Genomic DNA, 18,302 nt, shown 5'->3' with positions numbered 1-18,302 from the left:
TGGTCGATGTTGGCCGTGCAAGTGGAAGTTATGCAACTGAAGGATGATCCTGTTAAAGTTTCCGGCGCTATGCTGTTTTCAGCAGTCACGCACTGTTTGCTGCTAAAAGTTGGTCATTCGACGAGGTAACGAGTTAGGAGCTCCAAGCTGTGGTCAGGAGATTCCTCGTTGGCGTTCCGTATTCTATGCGCACGGGCGCGGTATCTTGCACAAGCCTCTGGCCACTTTTTTTCGTTGCAGGGTGCTTTCCTCGTAGCGACAATAGATTCTTCTTTTTTCTTTTTTTACAAATATTGATCCAGCTTTAGGGGACGTGTAACCGACAAACGGAAGTATCCGGAGAGCACCTGAGATTATAATAAAGCAGGCGGCCCAGGATCTTCAGGGCACCCGAGGGGCACCGGGGCGATCAAAGCTCAAAGCTGAACGGTGCATAGGTTGGGGCCGCCGAGGCAGGTGTGTGCCAGGGAGTGTTCGCACGGACAGCTTCGCTGGCATGCGCAGCGGTGCCTCGCAAGGTCGAGATACTTTAAAGGCACCTGCGCCCATTATCTTTCTTTTTCCTCGCTGCAGTGAGCACGATTAACGAGAATAATATGGAGGGCATCCGGTGCAGTCACGAATGCGAGTCATGTCAAATGTAGCTTGCGTCGCAGGGCGTATGTAGTCATACCAGGGTTAGTTGTAAGGAATGTGTGAATAATACGCTTTGTTACAGTCCCTTAAAGGAATCGGCCTTGAGAGCGGTGGAGGTGCGTTTTTTCGTACCACCCTAAACCTATACCTCCCCCCCCCCATTACGAACACACACACAAACGCCTTTTTTCTATATGTATACATATAATTGCGTCCTGTGACGGATTGACCAGTTCAAGTTGTCAACTTGTCAATAACTGTCATATGAATTACCGTAATAAACACCATTCCACGATGGGATTGTTTAGCTTTATTTTTTATTGTAACACTGAGAACTACGTAAAACTTTATTTTGTATATGTGAGAGAAGTAGAGGCCTTCAGCACGTGTGGATATCACAAGCTTGATCCAGTGTGCAGGTGCTAAAGCAGGTGCTAGAAAATGAACCGCAGCATTGAGGGCTAAACAGCACATAATACATCAATGCCCCATTTGCTTTCAAGTTTATTATCAAGTTCAAATTTACTGAAGTTTATTATGAGCATATGTACAACAGGAATCTGCTAACACACCCGCAATCAAGGTGGCTATTCGAGGTGTGCCGGCTGCCTCAGCTTAAGAAAAGGAAAGAAATTGGGAGAATGTCGACACCAGTGCCACTCCTTCTTCCCTCTGACCTGCACATGCCTCCGCGGCATCTTTGTTGGTGGAGTCGGCCCAGGTGAGCGGCATGGCGAGGCGTAGGAGTCATCCGAGAGAAAGAGTATCGTTTACATGGGGAAGTGGCTGTTCACATTGCCTGTCGCTTTCCCTCGTATGCTTCCTTGGCAACTAGGGTGACACTCTCGCAATTAACGTGGCTGTTCGAGGTGTGCTGGCTGCCTAAACGTAAGAAAAAGAAATAAATTGAATGAGTGGTAATACCAGGGCCATTGTTTTTGCCTCTTACCTGCATTTGCCTCCACGGCGTCTTGGCTTGCGGAGTCTGCATGAGGGACCTTCAGTGGCTAGGCGTAGGTATTGTTTAAGGAAAAAGAAAAGGCCATTCAAATGAGGAATTACCTAAATAAATGCAGTTCTTATGTCTGCTTCTTCCACTGTTCTTGCCTAAAAGTTTTCAAAGATAGTGTACAAAATACACCGTAAATGTGACTGCTTTTTCATTTTACCTGCAGGTGTTGCTGTGAGATCTTTAGTATGGCTGCGTGGAGCATTGTAACACTTGGTGGAAACATTTGAAGTGGCAGCCAAAAATATAAAGAATCATCCGTGTTTGCATAAATGATTACAACTTCTAAATGCAGTGGCAGCTATCACTATTAGTGCAAGGCCCCCCACATCTATGCGGCAAGTGCCATAGCTCGAAATTGAATTTTTCCTTTATAGTTTCACAAGGTGTCTGATATGTACACATTAGATGTGATGCATTTTTTTTATTTATCCCAGTGTGGAGAGAGCATCGTTAAATTGTTTTTTTTTGCGTGGCTTGTTTTTTGGGTTTGTTTCTGAATTATCAAGCAGAAGTCTCATGACGCTAAGGTGACTCATGTAATGACAATACTAAGCTTTTGTTTTGCAGAAAAACAACGCATTTCCTGACCGATTCTTTGCTATCCCATTAGTCTCATTATTTTGCAGAGTATTCTACCTATATTGGCTTGCTTGACCTCCATTAAAGAGTCTTGCTTTTTCAAGTAACGTTATTTCTTTAAAATCATTCGACGCTTCTCATAATTCCTGTTCCTTGGGCTTCTGATATTATGCATTCATTATTTTTGCGTGTTGTTTCTGACTATAAATTTCTTCTTAAACTTATAGCTTAAATTTTAGCTTTGGAACACACAGAAGAGCTTGCCGTTGCGTTTGCATTACAGGGAAACGTGTTTTATTGAACATTTGCGAAATCCAACAGAAGATGGATGGCTACAGCTTGCAGTGTGATTCAACTAAATGGACCACGAAAATAAATAATCTCACTTGGTAAATTAAAGCACATATTAGTGTGATGTACAACATACCTTACACTAATCTGGTGGGTTCTGTTGCTTATACAGCAGGATAATTGGTCTTTGTGTTAACAGCGCAACACGTAGACAGGACACTAGTTGAGAAGGCGACACCACAAGCGCTTGTGGCGTTGTCTTCTCGTCTCGTGTCCCGTCTACGTTTTGCGCGGTTAACACCAGGATGGAAAACCAACAAGCCCATGCTGCTATTCAAGATAATCGGTGCGCGAGAAAAAAAAAAAATATATTTTTGGATACCCCTTGAAGACACTGATTTAAGGAGAAGGAGCTGGAGCTTTTTACATGACCTAGTTATATTACCTGCGAGTATATTGAACAAAAATTTGTGTCCCAGCTGCTTAGTCGTATTTGCGATAATGTTAGTATTGCATAGTGCATGTTGTCCAAAATAACCTAATTTTGAAAATGCTCGTAGGGCTCTCATGTGCATATCTGCAGTTTAGGGATACATGCAAAAGACACAGCATCAAGTGCAAGTGAACGGTCCCACACGCCCGGATTCTATCATACAAATAGATTCGCTGCATACATTTGCGACCAGAAAAGATGTGTTACATAAAATGGCATGCAGGGAAGTGTTGAAAATATTGCACAGTTGAGAAAATACGCTAATAACATGTGGGTTCATGCACTTGATTACGTCCGTAGTAGGCAGTCACCTGTTGATTGCTTCCTGGCACAGAAATTCTCGGCACGACGTCAGACTTCAATGTCTCTCTGCCGTGGCCTTTCTAGAAGCATGATTGTTAAAATGCAATAATTAAACAGATTCTATGACTTCCTTGTGGATTCGCCAGTACAATTCCGGATGCGCTGATCCACCTGTGCAGCAATTCCCTATTACTGAAGGGAAACCTGCAAATAAACACTCCGCTCCGCTTGTTCAGTGTGTTCCTTCTTTATTTTTCTTGCAGCCAGAGCGATAGGTAAAAAAGTGCTCTACTGTGACTCTTCTCTAACGATTGTAATGCATCACGAGCGCTGTCTACTCGAGTGATGTTCTGAACAAGAAGATACAGTCGCTTACTTACATGTGAAAGTAAATGTCACAGCCCTTCGGGGCTTGGGTGTGGCACAAAAGGCAGGAAGGTGCCATAGCGTCCGATGTTGTCGCGTGATCGCATGTCAAACCTAAACTGTGCGAAACTACTATGCGCGCAGAAAACAGACATTCGAAACCGAAACTCGTACAATACGTTTTTTGGATGAATGTGTACATCGTGGTTTACATAAGTTACGCACATAGCAAGCGCTTTTAGTACACTCAGTATTAACACATCGCCTCAATAAACCCACCAGGCATGCGTTGTCGGATGACAAAGCATAAGGTGACCCGTGCTTGTTTTCAGCTCTTTCAATAGTAACTGCGCTAGCCACATTGATAAGTAGTAACCGGGCGATGCCCTAGCTGTTGCGCCTTTTTCGGGTCAGCTTTTACTCTAGAGATGCATATATTGACTATATGGGCGCAATGATAGAGTTGCTCACTTCCGTGCAGAAGGCCCGAGTTACGCCTGGGTGGGAACTGAGTATTTTTATGCGAAAGCTTCAAATGGCGCATTGGGCGAAAAAGTCGGCGTATGTCGTCTGTAGCAGCGAATTGCAACCTAAATTCGCATTGTCATTGGCTGCGACGGCACCTCTGGGCTCAGCTGCTGCGCGCGCCTGCCGGTCGAGTTGGCCGCTGTTGGTTCCTCGGTCTCGTGTTGCACGAGACATCGGTGGCATGCGACGTTGGCACCGCAGGCTGCTGCGGCTTGCTCGTTCGGGCAGCACGTATTGCTACGTTACATTGCTCACAGCGTAAAACTCGAAGGACCGCGCAGTATTGTTGGATTGCACAATAATGTTTTCGCATTCAGAACTCATAACATGTGCTTAAGTGTCCTCGAATTTTTCGCTCATTGCTGACGATAGCTGTGAAGGACACCGGCGGCAGCGGACAGCATCGCTACAGTTTACTATAACATCGCCAACCGAAACGGCTTTTAGAATAAACTTTTAACAGCTCACTTTGTAAAAACCTAGCCACATGATCAGCTCGAAGTTTGAATTTTCGGACTTGGATCTCGGCAGCGATCATTACATCATACACATAACCATACGCATACCGAGACAGGAAACTAGAATCTTCAAATTCACTGACTGGGATCAGTTCAGAAAAAGGAGGGCGAATAGAAGGAAAGTGGGGCCTCTAGATGCCGAGCAGAAGCTCCTTCAGACATGGGTCATCGTGCTCAGAGAGGATGTCAAAGAGGCCACTAAAGAAATCAGGACAGAGGAAAATATTGAAGCTATGGACAGCAGGCTGGCGCATTTGATTGAGGCCAAACAGGCGATATTACAGAGATTGAAAACGCAGAGACTTAACAGAAGGCTAAGGAAAAAATAGCGCAATTAAACAGAGAAATTGATGATCATTCGAAGACCCTCTTGAAGCAACAGTGGGATGAGATCTGTAATTCGGCTGATGGTAGACTCGAACACGGAGGTAGCTGGAACCTCCTAAAGCACTTGCTAAACGAAAATGAAACAAGGACAAGCAAGAGAACAGCTATAGCTAAGTTGGTTTATCAGGAAAGCCAAGATAAAACACAGAGAGATATCATGGATAGTCTCGCAGCCAAATATCTCCCACTTAAACAACCTAACGAAGGAGACGAGAGCCCCGAATATACGGGAGCCATATGTGAAGAACTTGACTGGGACTTCACTGAGAGTGAAGTAAGGGCGGCTCTTCACAGTCTTAATGGTAAATCGGCGGCTGGTCCTGACGGAATAACTAACAAGATCTCCGTCCTATTTCCTTAACGTCATGTCTAGGCAAAGCTATGGAACATGTCATCCTAAATCGACTCACGAAATACGTTGAGCGGAACGACATCCTCCCATACAGCTTGATCGGCTTTCGTCCCGGGCTGTCAACTCAGGATGCTATGCTGCTGATCAAACACTAACTTATACAGGCCAGCCCAGCGCATACGAAAGCTCTTTTGGGTTTGGATGTGGAAAAAGTGTTTGATCATATAAAGCATAAGGCAATACTTGACGTTCTCTCGGAGATAGGTTTATGTAAGAGACTTTGTAACATGACTAAGGACTTTCTTAGAAATAGAACTGCACAACTCATGCTGGGTGGGCTCAAATCAGAAGCTAAGAATTTGGGAAACAGGCGCACTCCACAAGGGGCTGTGCTCTCACCCATGCCATTCAATTTAGCAATGTCCAAGCTTGCAATAAATCTGGAGAAAATTGAGGGTATACATACTGTGATATATGCCGACGACATAACCATATGGAGTGCCAAGGGTAATGTAGGACAGACAGAGACCAGATTACAGGAAAGCTTATATGTTGTAGAGAACACACTGAAAGACATGGGGTTGAAATGCTGGGCAGCCAAATCAGAACTCTTAGTCATTAAATATCGCATAAAAGGTCGTAAACCAAGAGGTTACATTCCGGAAGATGAGCCAAGAGTGTGCTTATACACTCATGAAGGATCCGCAATCAGGCTAGTTTTTCCAATTAAGGTTCTTGGGTATCACATAGACGGAAACAATGCTAACTATAGAACAAAACCACATATCTCGAATAAAACAGATGAAGTCATTAGGTTACTAAGGAGAGTTACCAATAGACGCAGAGGCTTAGGAGAAGACAACGCTTTGAGGCTAATACACGCCTTTGCTCTCTGTCACTTCATTTATGTGGCTGGATTATTCAAACGGAAGCAGGCAGAACTTATCAAGCTTAATGTGATGCTCAGAAAGCTTGTTAAAGTAGGCCTAGGGATACCCAGTAACGCTGCAACCGACAAACTCATGAGTCTAGGGGTGCACAACACAATGGAAGAAATCGCGAAGTCCCGACAGCTAGCGCAACACGAAAGATTGACAAAGTCATGAGCTGGCAGGAACATATTACAGGCAATAGGTGCGGAACTGAATACATCAAGGAGCCCAATAGAGGCTGAAGTAGAATTAAGGACTGAAGTTAGGAACAAGATCAGAACCAACCCTCTCTCCAGAAACATGCATCCAGAATATAATGTCGAAAGGAAAAAGGCAAGAGCTAAAGCACTCTTGCAGGAAATAGAGCAGCAGAACCAACTGGCAGCTATAGTTGATGCTGCCTGGGTGAAAGGTAAAGAAGCATATACGGCCATTGTATCAAATTATCAAGGGAACATGCAAGACGCTCTCACTATTTTTACCAAGGACCCCATGGTGGCGGAACAAGCGGCAATTGCTCTAGCCATCAGGAGTAATAAGTGAGCCTGCATTTACAGTGATTCGAAATCCGCTGTAAAGTGTTTTGATAAAGGCCACGTAGCTGCAGTTGCAGCTAAACTTTTTGAAAACATTGGGATTATGAGAACTGAAATCCGATGGTTTCCTGCGCATATAGGGAAAGTGTACGAGACTCGGATAACCCTCAATGAGGTTGCTCATGACTTGGCACGAGGACTTGCTAACCGTGACAGCCACAACCGAGCCGTTCACCATCAAGCCAGGGAATCTAGAGATCATTTAATAACATATAATGACGTTACGCAGACAATTTCCATTGCCACATTCAAAACTGAACAGGGCTCAGGCAGTCTCACTGCGCTTATTGCAAACGGGTACATATTCCACACCGTAGAGCATTAATAAAATATATCCAGAGTGGGAGATTAAGATGGACTGCAATGATTGTAATGGCATCATTGGAATCAGACATATGCTGGCGGGGTGTCCCACGACTCTCCCCAACCTCGTTGAAGAATGGACGCAGTGGGAGAAAAGGACTCAAAGCCCATTGTTTCAAGACCAACTAAGGGCAGTCCAGAGGGTCCATGATGTCACTGGAAGGCTTGGCCTGACAGTGCCAACGTGGGAGCGGCCCGCGTTGGCTTAAGAAGTCGAGCCTCCGGACCTCATTACAATAAAAGTTTTCACACACGCACACACACACACACACACACACACACACACACATAATCAGCTCCACCGTACACCTAGGCCTGCGCTTTCCAAAGAGTGACCAATGGTTTGCTGACACAAACCCATTGCTCTAGTGCTCTCGCAAAGCTTCAGTAGTTATGCATGTGCGGTCACAGGTGAACACTGTGGTGTCGCGAGGGAGGATGCAACTTCTGTTTAAGTTGGTGCACATTTGCCTGGGAAGTGCACTCTGGTCTCTGATTGCGTGGGAGTTAAGTCGTTCTAACGTCCGCATATTGGGCAGAAGCAAAGATGACTTGGTTTGACGGAGCCAAATCACAACAGCACGACTCGCAAGCAATACGTCCGTGGCTCTGCGCCGCGCTACACATAAATTCTTTGATTGCATTTTGGGAATAAGCATTCCAAATTTCATGTCCGTCGTTCAGTTTCACTTCGCAAATGTGCTTGTGCACACTGGCACCTTCCCTATAAAATGAGAGCTGTTTACTTGGCATTGTTCCGCGTCTTGTTACGCCATAACACATATGAACCAATTAACCCGGCAACAAGTATAGCATATATGTAGGGTCCTATATATTCTGGGAAACGTGATAAATTATGGTTTTTGCGCCTCGACAGGTTTTCTGAAAACGGGGTACACCCGAGTTTCCCTCGAAATTGGCCCTTTCGTATACTATAACAGTAAATCCAGGTATTATAAAACTGATCAACGCTGGCCAACTTGCGTGAGCAAGACGTCAAGAAATATAGCACTAATCATGTTATGGATATATGAACATGGTATGTGCCACCTTTTAGCTTATAAAACAATAACAGACATGTACAATGCAGTCATGGCCTCGTGGCCTTGAGCGCACGCAAGTTTCTTTATTATTTTAGTAATCGTGTTTATACGAATACGACAGTGCCATATTGCATCGCACTTCCCACACGTCGCATAGATAGAGGCAACGTGATAAGAAGCGAACGCAGCGCTGGCGTTGCTCTGTATAGCGAACGTTAGCGGTGTCGTTGAGAAACGTTATGCCTAATAATCTTACGTTCAGAGAAGGTGCGACTTGTCCCGCTAGCTGGTATTCCTGTAATTTTGTTACAAGAAGATATGGCGAGAACAAGTAAAGCAGGACCACGGACAAGGATGAAAGGCCCGACAGGTCTAAGAAGGTAAAATAAATGCTCGAAATGCATATGGCTGTACAGATGAATGAAATATACAGATGTATTGGTCACAAGATTTGCGAGCAAGTATACTTTTTATTATGTCTACCGGTGAACAATTCCATCTTGTGTCCAAAAGAAGACCACTACCTGTATCATTCGCTTGTGAAAGTTACCACTATGGTTACGAACTCTTAGCTGCCAGACAAAATAAAAAGAAAAGAAATGAAAACGATTGCTCCCTAAATTTTCGCGTTAACACACACCGGATTTTACCCCCCCCTCCCCATGAAATTAAACAATATGTATGAAACGCGAAAACGAAGCACCGTAAGTTTATATTACCGTAGCGTATGTATATATAGCTTTCACGTATGCGCACCATCGTGCAGGCACGCGCGGGTCATCGACCTCTAGGCGGCCCCGATGGAGACGACCCTGGTGCTGCGACTCTGTAGTACGCTGACCCTGGTGTACCTGGCGAGCGGGGCTAGCCAACAGCGACTAGTGGCCGTGTCGTGGGAGCCACGCGAGAACCGGCTCATCGCTCACAATGACACGAACGCCAAGGACATCATTGCCGTATGCATGTTCAGCGACAGCCGATTGGACTTCGGGTAAGTGCCAGGATGTATGTGCTCGGCTGCCGGTGGGGCCGCTGTTACCCCAGGCGCGCACGGCATTACACGGGTCACGAACAGGAGAGATGCCCGGCATACGTCCTGCGCACCTGTCCTGTCCGTACCAGTTCTCCCGTCGTGCGCGCCGTTCGCCATGTTGAATACGAACGAACTAAGTCATGGCCGCTTATAACGAACAGCCATTAGCGTTAAAAATGGATGGATATATTCGGTAATTCACTCTACCCCACTCTCCTATTGCAAATTGAAGCGAACTTATGTGATGCGCAACTTATATACGGATTTCTTGTTTCAGTAAAGAAAAGAAGCAGGCAATGACATACATTTGTTGAAACGATAACTGCGCATCACAATAGGCAGAAGTTTTCGCATGTGTCCTGAACTAAGTAGCGTCACTAAGATTGTTATATCGGTGGGCGAGATGTTGTGCACTTGCCCCAGCCTGCTTTTTTATTGTCGGTGCAGTAGCCGTGGAGCACTTCAACCACAGTAAATGCTCGAAAAAGAAAGTGCGAAAAAAAAAGAACTAGTAAATAAGGAACACTTCCCTGAACGCCGCGTTTTCACCGTACAAGCGGCTTCATGGCGTTGGCTGCGGACGGCCTGATTTTGATATATGCAATGCCCTGTTGTTTATGACGCAGTTGTTTTACGTGAATGTCAGACAGTAAGTTCACGATGCGTGGCACTGGGTTCACGTCTGTTCGCGTGATCTTGTTTAAGTAGCGATAGTCGGCCCAAAAACGCCAGGTACCATCGTTTGTTTTTTTCACGAGGACGATAGGCGAAGCCCAAGGGCTCGCTGATAGTTCGATGACCTCATTGCAGCGCATTTTGTCCACTTCTGATTGCATGACTCTACGTTCAGCATGCGATAAATAATAGGGACGCCGACGAATACGATTCGATTCTCCATGTTTATATGGTGGTGAACCGCAGATGTTTCGCCTAAACGCCTGTCGCCGAAATCAAAGATGTCGCTGTACGATTCGAGCAGGCGACGTCTCGGCATTCAGACTCCTGATGTCAAATTCGGAAGTACTAGAAACGCTGGCCAAGAACTAGCTGGCCGGAAGCACTTCAGGTCACACGCTCAAATTCAGAAGCGGAAGAACGATGTCGTTATTAGTAACCGTGACCAGCGTATGCGGAACACCGAGGCTCCGGTTCAAGAGCACGGCGACGACAAGCAAATATTCACCGTAAGGGACGTGTGGCTGCGCAGTCGATGAGAGCAGAATGATTGGACAAAAAGTCCAATCCAAGGATAACGTCGTGAGGACAGTAGTCGATCACACCGAAGGAAAGGGAAGTAGGGCGGCCGGCTATACTGTAACGCGCAGTATACATTCAAAGAACTACCAGCACGCCCCCGTCGGCCACACGAAGCATTTGTGCAGCTCCTGCGGTGAGGACCTTCTTTAAACGTCTACATAGGCTACCACCCATCACAGATAGGAGGGCTCCAGCGCCGACGAGTGCTTGGATAGGTACGCTGTCTATTTTAACATCAATTACACTTCTCTTTGTGGGCACAGACAGGATTTGCTGCAGTAGTCGGCAATGCAGCACCACCTCCGAGGGCTGCATTTCATAGTTCACGTCGAACGATTCGCACCACGTCCTCTGATGGCTACGCATGCTGCTGGGCGGGCTGATCTTCACACATAGACGTTGCGGCAGTATTGGGAAGTCTGGTGAATGGTTGCAGGACGCGTCAGCTTTTAGCCTGCTCGAATTGTGGGCACTCCTTCATTATAGCATCAACTGTAGAGCAGCTTTGCACATGAGCAGAATAAAGGCGTCGTCAGCAATTCCGTACAGCTCTTGCCCGATATTCTCAGCTTCTGTCATGTCGTGATCGGCTTTACGACAAAGCGCCAGCACGTCCTGGATGTACGAGACATAGGACACCGTTAGGAATTGAGGACGGGAGGCCAGTTCTTGCTTCGCGGCAATTTTATGGCCGGCTGGTTTGCGAAACAATTCCGTTAACTGCTGTTTGCATTGCTCCCAGCTGGTTAGCTCCTTTTCCTAGTTTTCGTACCACACCTTTGCCATGCCTCTTAGGTAGAACAGGTTAGCTAGCAAATGCGCGGGGTCCCATCTGTTGATTCCACTCACTCGTTCGTACATAGCCACCCATTCTTCAACGTCAGCACCATCAGTCCAGCAGTAAGTTCCGGCATCCTAGGGTCGCACAACCACAATCGAAAGGGACAGCGACGTACTGGCGACGGTGACGTTGGAAGCGGCAACTACATTGATCCCGCGTGATCACCGTCATTCATGGTGGGGACGGCGATGCGACGTCCACTGCAGAGCTCCGTTTCCAGCCGTGGTACGCAGCACATCCCTCCAATATGTCACGGGGTGTTGGGAGTACTGACAGACTGTATTTACAATATATATATATATAAGCAGACTCAATGTGGTTAAGATGGCTGACCAGCGACAACACGTAGCAGCCAGCGCCCCGCGATCTCATTCCTTTCTCTTCGTTTATCCTTCCGTAACAATATTTGATAAGATATTCCCGTAAGCCTCCTGTACTCCTTGATTACGCAATGCATCTATGACTACTGGTGTCTCTACTGAATAAAATGCCTTTTTATTATGTCTACTGAATAAAATGCCTTTTTATTATGTATGAAAGGCACACAGAGAGCTTGATTGTACTCTGCAGGTTTCTTGATTACGTAATTGATTACATGGATGTGATCCATTGTAGAGCATTCCTTCCTGAACCCAGCCAGTTCTCCTGGGTTACTGAAGTCAAGTGCTGCCCTTATTGCAAATTATATTGGTATTTATTTTACATAATACTGCGAGTAAGCTAACGAGTCTATAATTTTTGAATTTTTTGACGTGTCCCTTTTTGTGGATTAGTATAATGTTGACATTCTTGCAGTTCCCTGGAACCCTCGAAATCGTGAGAAATTTTGTATAAAGGGCCGTAATCTTTTCAAGCACGGTATATCCCCTATCTTTGAATAAATCCACTGTTATTCTATCTTATCCTGCCGCTTTTCCTCGTTTCATATCTTGCAAGGCCCTTCTAGCTTCATTGCTTGTTATAGAAGGAGCATCTGTAACCTTTTTATTACTACTTCGAATGGAGGTATTGTGGTTGCTCTGGGTGCTGCACAGGCCAGTATAGAATTCTTCCGCTGCTTTTACTATATTGTCACGTGGCCGTGACGGCAAAGAACACAGTAGCAATACTGTGAAAGGCAAAACTAGCTTTTATTGGGCGAACCTGTGCCCACAAAACAGGCTACACTTAAAGCACAACGAGAGCGGCGAACGCAGTCGGCCATCGTCGAAAATATGATCAGCGGGTCAAGCGCGTCGGCTTTTATACAACAGTCGTCGAATGTTCCAGACTAATCGTTGGGACCCGTGTGCCTTCCACAAACTTCTACACCATTCGCGTCACGCGATGAACTCAGATAACACAAGGCTCGGCGACAACATACAGTGGATAGAAGCATCGATAACTTTCCAGAAACTTCAGATACATGCAGGCGCGTCCCGCGCTGTGCGATAAGATTTGTTAGGCGGCGAAACGTGGTCGCCCGATAAATATAAGAACACGTGTCAATACCCCCCTCTTAAAAAGCATCGACCCGATGCTGCAAACAAACGAAAGTAATAAGGAAAAGCACTCGTAGCAAAGAAGACAACAAAATAAGGAAGTTCGTCAGCGTCCGTAAAAGGGTTTAATGCGCACCACGTGGACCACTTCAGATCGTGCGCGGCGCCGCTGTGAATGCGAAATGCCGTCTGGCACGACCTCATAGTCCAGTGTGCCAACACGTCGGATAACCTTGTAGGGTCCGAAATAGCGTCCCAGTAGCTTCGCACTTAGTCCTCGTCGGCGTATCGGGGTCCATACCCAAACACGGTCGCCGGGCTGGTACTCGACGAAGCGTCGTCGCAGGTTGTACTGTCGGCTGCGGGTACGCTGCTGGTTCTTGATCCGTAAGCGGGCGAGCTGTCGAGCTTCTTCGGCGCGCTGGAGATAGGAAGCGACGTCAAGATTTTCCTCGTCAGTGACGTGCGGCAGCATAGCGTCGAGCGTCGTCGTCGGGTTCTTGCCGTAAACCAGCTTAAATGGCGTGATCTGTGTTGTTTCTTGTACCGCCGTGTTATAAGCGAATGTTACGTACGGCAGGACCGCATCCCACGTCTTGTGCTCGACGTCGACGTACATTGCTAGCATGTCGGCGAGGGTCTTGTTCAGGCGCTCCGTGAGACCATTCGTCTGCGGATGGTAGGCAGTTGTCCTCCTGTGACTTGTCTGGCTGTATTGCAGAATGGCTTGCGTGAGCTCTGCTGTAAAAGCCGTTCCTCTGTCGGTGATGAGGACTTCTGGAGCACCATGTCGCAGCAGGATGTTCTCGACGAAAAATTTCGCCACTTCGGCTGCACTGCCTTTCGGTAGAGCTTTAGTTTCAGCGAAGCGGGTGAGATAGTCCGTCGCTACGACGATCCACTTATTTCCGGAAGTTGATGTCGGAAACGGTCCCAACAAGTCCATCCCGATCTGCTGAAAAGGTCGGTGAGGAGGCTTGATCGGCTGTAGTAATCCCGCTGGCCTTGTCGGTGGTGTCTTGCGTCGCTGACAGTCTCGGCATGTCTTGACGTAACGGGCGACATCGGCGGTTAGGTGCGGCCAGTAATACTTTTCTTGTATCCTCGATAGCGTTCGGGAGAAACCGAGGTGCCCAGCGGTCGGATCGTCATGTAGGGCGTGCAGTACTTCTGGACGCAGCGCCGACGGAACAACAAGAAGTTAGTTGGCGCGGACTGGTGAGAAGTTCTTCTTCAAGAGTAGGTTCTTTTGAAGCGTGAACGAAGATAATCCACGCTTAAATGCCCTAGGGACAACGTTGGTGTGCCCTTCCAAATACTCGACTAGGGCTTTTAGCTCCGGGTCCCCTCGTTGTTGTTCGGCGAAATCTTCCGCGCTTATTATGCCAAGGAAGGCGTCGTCATCCTCGTCATCTTGCGGCGGCGGGTCAATGGGGGCGCGTGATAGGCAATCCGCATCTGAGTGTTTTCGTCCGGACTTGTATGTTACAGTGATGTCATATTCTTGTAGTCTGAGGCTCCACCGTGCCAGCCGTCCTGAAGGGTCCTTTAAGTTAGCTAGCCAACACAACGCGTGATGGTCGCTGACCACTTTGAATGGCCTGCCATAAAGGTAAGGGCGAAATTTCGCTGTAGCCCAAACGATGGCGAGGCATTCCTTTTCGGTTGTAGAATAATTGCCTTCCGCTTTTGACAACGACCGGCTAGCGTAAGCTATCACGTGTTCATGTCCGTCTTTTCTCTGGACTAGGACGGCACCGAGGCCTAGGCTACTGGCGTCAGTGTGAATTTCGGTATCGGCGTGCTCGTCGAAGTGCGCAAGTACGGGCGGCGACTGCATGCGTCGTTTGAGTTCTTGAAATGCGTCGGCCTGCGGCGTTTCCCACTTGAACTCGACATCACATTTGGTTAGATGGGTTAGCGGCTCCGCGATGCGTGAAAAGTCCTTGACAAAGCGCCTGTAGTAGGCACACATGCCAAGGAATCTACGCACTGCCTTCTTGTCGATGGGTTGCGGGAACTTTGCGATGGCAGCTGTCTTCTGCGGGTCGGGGCGGACTGCAGATTTGCTGATGACGTGGCCTAAATATAGAAGCTCCTGGTAAGCGAAGTGGCACTTTTCCGGCTTCAGAGTAAGTCCTGATGACATGATGGCCTCTAGTACTGTTGCAAGCCGCCTAAGGTGATCGTCGAAATTGCCGGCGAAGACAACGACGTCATCCAAGTAAACGAGACAGGTCTGCCACTTCAATCCTGCTAAAACCGTGTCCATCACCCGTTGGAACGTTGCGGGCGCCGAGCACAGTCCAAATGGCATAACCTTGAACTCGTAGAGGCCGTCCGGGGTGACGAAGGCGGTCTTTTCGCGATCTCTTTCGTCGACTTCTATTTGCCAATAGCCAGACTTGAGTTCCATCGACGAGAAGTATTTAGCCTTGCAGAGCCGATCCAATGCGTCGTCTATCCGCGGAAGGGGGTATACGTCCTTCTTCGTGATCTTGTTCAGTCGACGATAATCGACGCAGATACGTAGGGTTTCGTCCTTTTTCTTCACCAGGACAACAGGAGATGCCCACGGGCTTTTCGATGGCTGGATGATGTCGTCGCGCAGCATTTCGTCGACTTGTTCTCTTATAGCTTCACGTTCTCGCAGCGAAACTCGGTAAGGGCTCTGGCGGAGTGGTCGAGTGCACTCCTCGGTGATTATGCGATGCTTGGCGACTGGTGTTTGTCGAATCCTCGATGATGTCGAAAAGCAGGCTTTGTATCGTCGGAGCAGACTTCTGAGCTGTTGCTGCTTGCCCATGGGGAGACTTGGATTAATGTCGTAGTTTGGTTCCGGAACCATGGTCGTCGGGGCAGATGCGGCGGAATGAGAGAGGACAAATGCATTACTGGTTTCCAGAATTTCCTCAATGTACCCGACCGTCGTGCCCTTGTTGATGTGCTTGAACTCGTGGCTGAAGTTTGTCAGCAACACTTCAATTTTCCCTCCATGCAGTCGAGCGATCCCTCTTGCGACGCAAATTTCACGGTCTAGCAGTAGACGTTGGTCGCCTTCGATGACGCCTTCTACGTCAGCGGGTGTTTCTGTGCCGACCGAAATAACAATGCTGGAGCGAGGCGGGATGGTCACTTGATCTTCGAGCACACTCAAGGCGTGGCGACTACGAGGGCTCTCCGGCGGTGTCGCTTTATCTTCCGACAGCGTTATAGACTTCGACTGCAGGTCGATGATTGCACCGTGTTGGTTCAGGAAGTCCATACCGAGAATGACGTCTCGTGAACACTGTTGGAGGATAACGAAGGTGGCAGGGTAAGTCCGGTTATGAATGGTTATTCTTGCCGTGCATATTCCAGTCGGCGTGATGAGGTGTCCTCCAGCGGTCCGAATTTGAGGGCCTTCCCATGCGGTCTTAACCTTCTTCAACTGGGCGGCGATGTGTCCACTCATTACGGAGTAATCGGCCCCTGTGTCCACTAAGGCGGTAACTGCGTGGCCGTCGAGAAGCACGTCGAGGTCGGTGGTTCTTTGTCTGGCGTTGCAGTTAGTTCTTGGCGTCGGATCACGGCTGCGTCGCGTTATACTGAAGCTGGAACGTCGCGTCGTCACGTAGTCTTTTGTCGGTGTAGTCTTGGCATTCTGACTTCGTCGGGACGGCGGCGTGTCATTATTATGTCGCGGAGATGGTCTCTTCGGCGTCTCCGTCGGCGTCGGAGGATCTTCGTCAGTTCGACGAACAGCAACCGCACCTCCATCGGTTGCTGCTTTTAGTTTTCCGGATATGGTCTCGCAGACCGGCCCCGGGCTGGGCCAGTGTATGGTCGGCGCTGCGGCGACAGGTAACGGCCTGGTGACGGCGAACGGGACGGTCGTCGAGGGCTCCACTGAGTGGCGGCGTGGTAGTCGGCGATATCGCGAGGTCGTTCGCCAATCTGTGGTCGCGGCGCGTTCACGGCGAACCCTCGGAGTCCCATCTCCCGGTATGGGCATCGGCGGTAGATGTGCCCGGCTTCTCCGCAGTGATAGCAAAGCGGGCGATGGTCAGGGGCGCGCCAAACGTCAGTCTTCCTTGGAATGCCGCGTGGGGTGACGGGTTGGCGTGCTGGCGGCGGGGTTGGTGGTGGACGACGGAACTGTGTCGTCACTGGGCCCTGCCGTGGGCGCGGAGGGGGAACGTGACGGCGGGCTACAGCGGTGTATGTCATCACTTGCGGCTGAGGCTGCGGCGATTCAGGGGCTACTCCGAGTTGTTGTTGGAGCTCCTCACGTACGGTGTCGGCAATCGAAGCCACTTGAGGCTGCGATGACGGGAACAGCTTTTGTAGTTCCTCCCGCACGACCGCTCGGATAGTCTCGCGCAGGTCGTCGGTGGCCAGTGACTGAATTCCTGTGTAGTTGGTAGAGTTCGTGCGGCGGTTGACTTGCCGGTTCCGCATTTCGAGTGTCTTCTCGATGCTGGTGGCCTCGTGAAGAAACTCTTCTACGGTCTTCGGTGGACTTCGTATCATTGCGCCGAAAAGTTCTTCCTTCACGCCACGCATGAGAAGGCGGACTTTCTTCTCTTCGGGCATATCCGGGTCGGCGTGGCGGAACAGGCGGTTCATTTCTTCCGTGAATATGGCGACGTTCTCGTTAGGTAGCTGCACTCGGGCGTCCAGTATGGCTTCGGCCCTTTCCTTGCGCACGACGCTCGTAAAGGTGCGCAGGAAGCTGCTACGGAACAGGTCCCATGTGGTCATGGTCGACTCCCGGTTCTCAAACCACGTTCTGGCGGCGTCTTCTAAGGCGAAGTACACATGCCGCAGCTTGTCGTCGGAGTCCCAGTTGTTGAAAGTCGCGATTCGTTCGTAGGTCTCCACCCAGGATTCCGGGTCTTCAGTAGCTGCTCCGTGGAAGGTCGGTGGGTCCCGAGGTTGTTGCAGGACAATGGGGGTCGCTGGGGCAGCCATTGGGGTTGTCTTGGCCACGATCTTCTTGGTCTTCTCAGGTAGAAGTCCGTGTTCCGGGGGCAGCTGTTGTAGACGACGGCTTACTCGATGGTCCGTGACTACGTTGGTGCTCTCTTTACGGTCCGGGCTTGGATCACGGCTTGTCGGGGGCGTCCGGTACATGGACCAAAAGCACCTCCACCAGATGTCACGTGGTCGTGACGGCAAAGAACACAGTAGCAATACTGTGAAAGGCAAAACTAGGTTTTATTGGGCGAACCTGTGCCCACAAAACAGGCTACACTTAAAGCACAACAAGAGCGGCGAACACAGTCGGCGATCGTCGAAAATCTGATCAG

At 48.6% G+C, this 18,302-nt stretch overlaps 1 protein-coding gene across 5 annotated transcripts in view; it reads left to right on the top strand.

Moving 5' to 3' along the window:
- The window catches only part of LOC126519729 (putative phospholipase B-like 2), a 252,868-nt gene that overhangs the window by 55,267 nt on the left and 179,299 nt on the right, over positions 1-18,302 (top strand). For all 5 annotated transcript variants that reach the window (XM_055065362.1, XM_055065361.2, XM_055065364.2 and 2 more), the window contains one exon: positions 9,166-9,390. In XM_055065362.1, coding sequence (XP_054921337.1) covers positions 9,200-9,390 — 191 coding nt within the window. In that variant the 5' untranslated portion in view covers positions 9,166-9,199. The remainder of the gene's footprint in view (positions 1-9,165; positions 9,391-18,302) is intronic.

This window comes from Dermacentor andersoni, chromosome 10 (genome assembly GCF_023375885.2).
Source record: "Dermacentor andersoni chromosome 10, qqDerAnde1_hic_scaffold, whole genome shotgun sequence".
NCBI classification, from domain to species: Eukaryota; Metazoa; Arthropoda; class Arachnida; order Ixodida; family Ixodidae; genus Dermacentor; species Dermacentor andersoni.
This window is presented reverse-complemented; position numbering and strand designations above follow the sequence as displayed.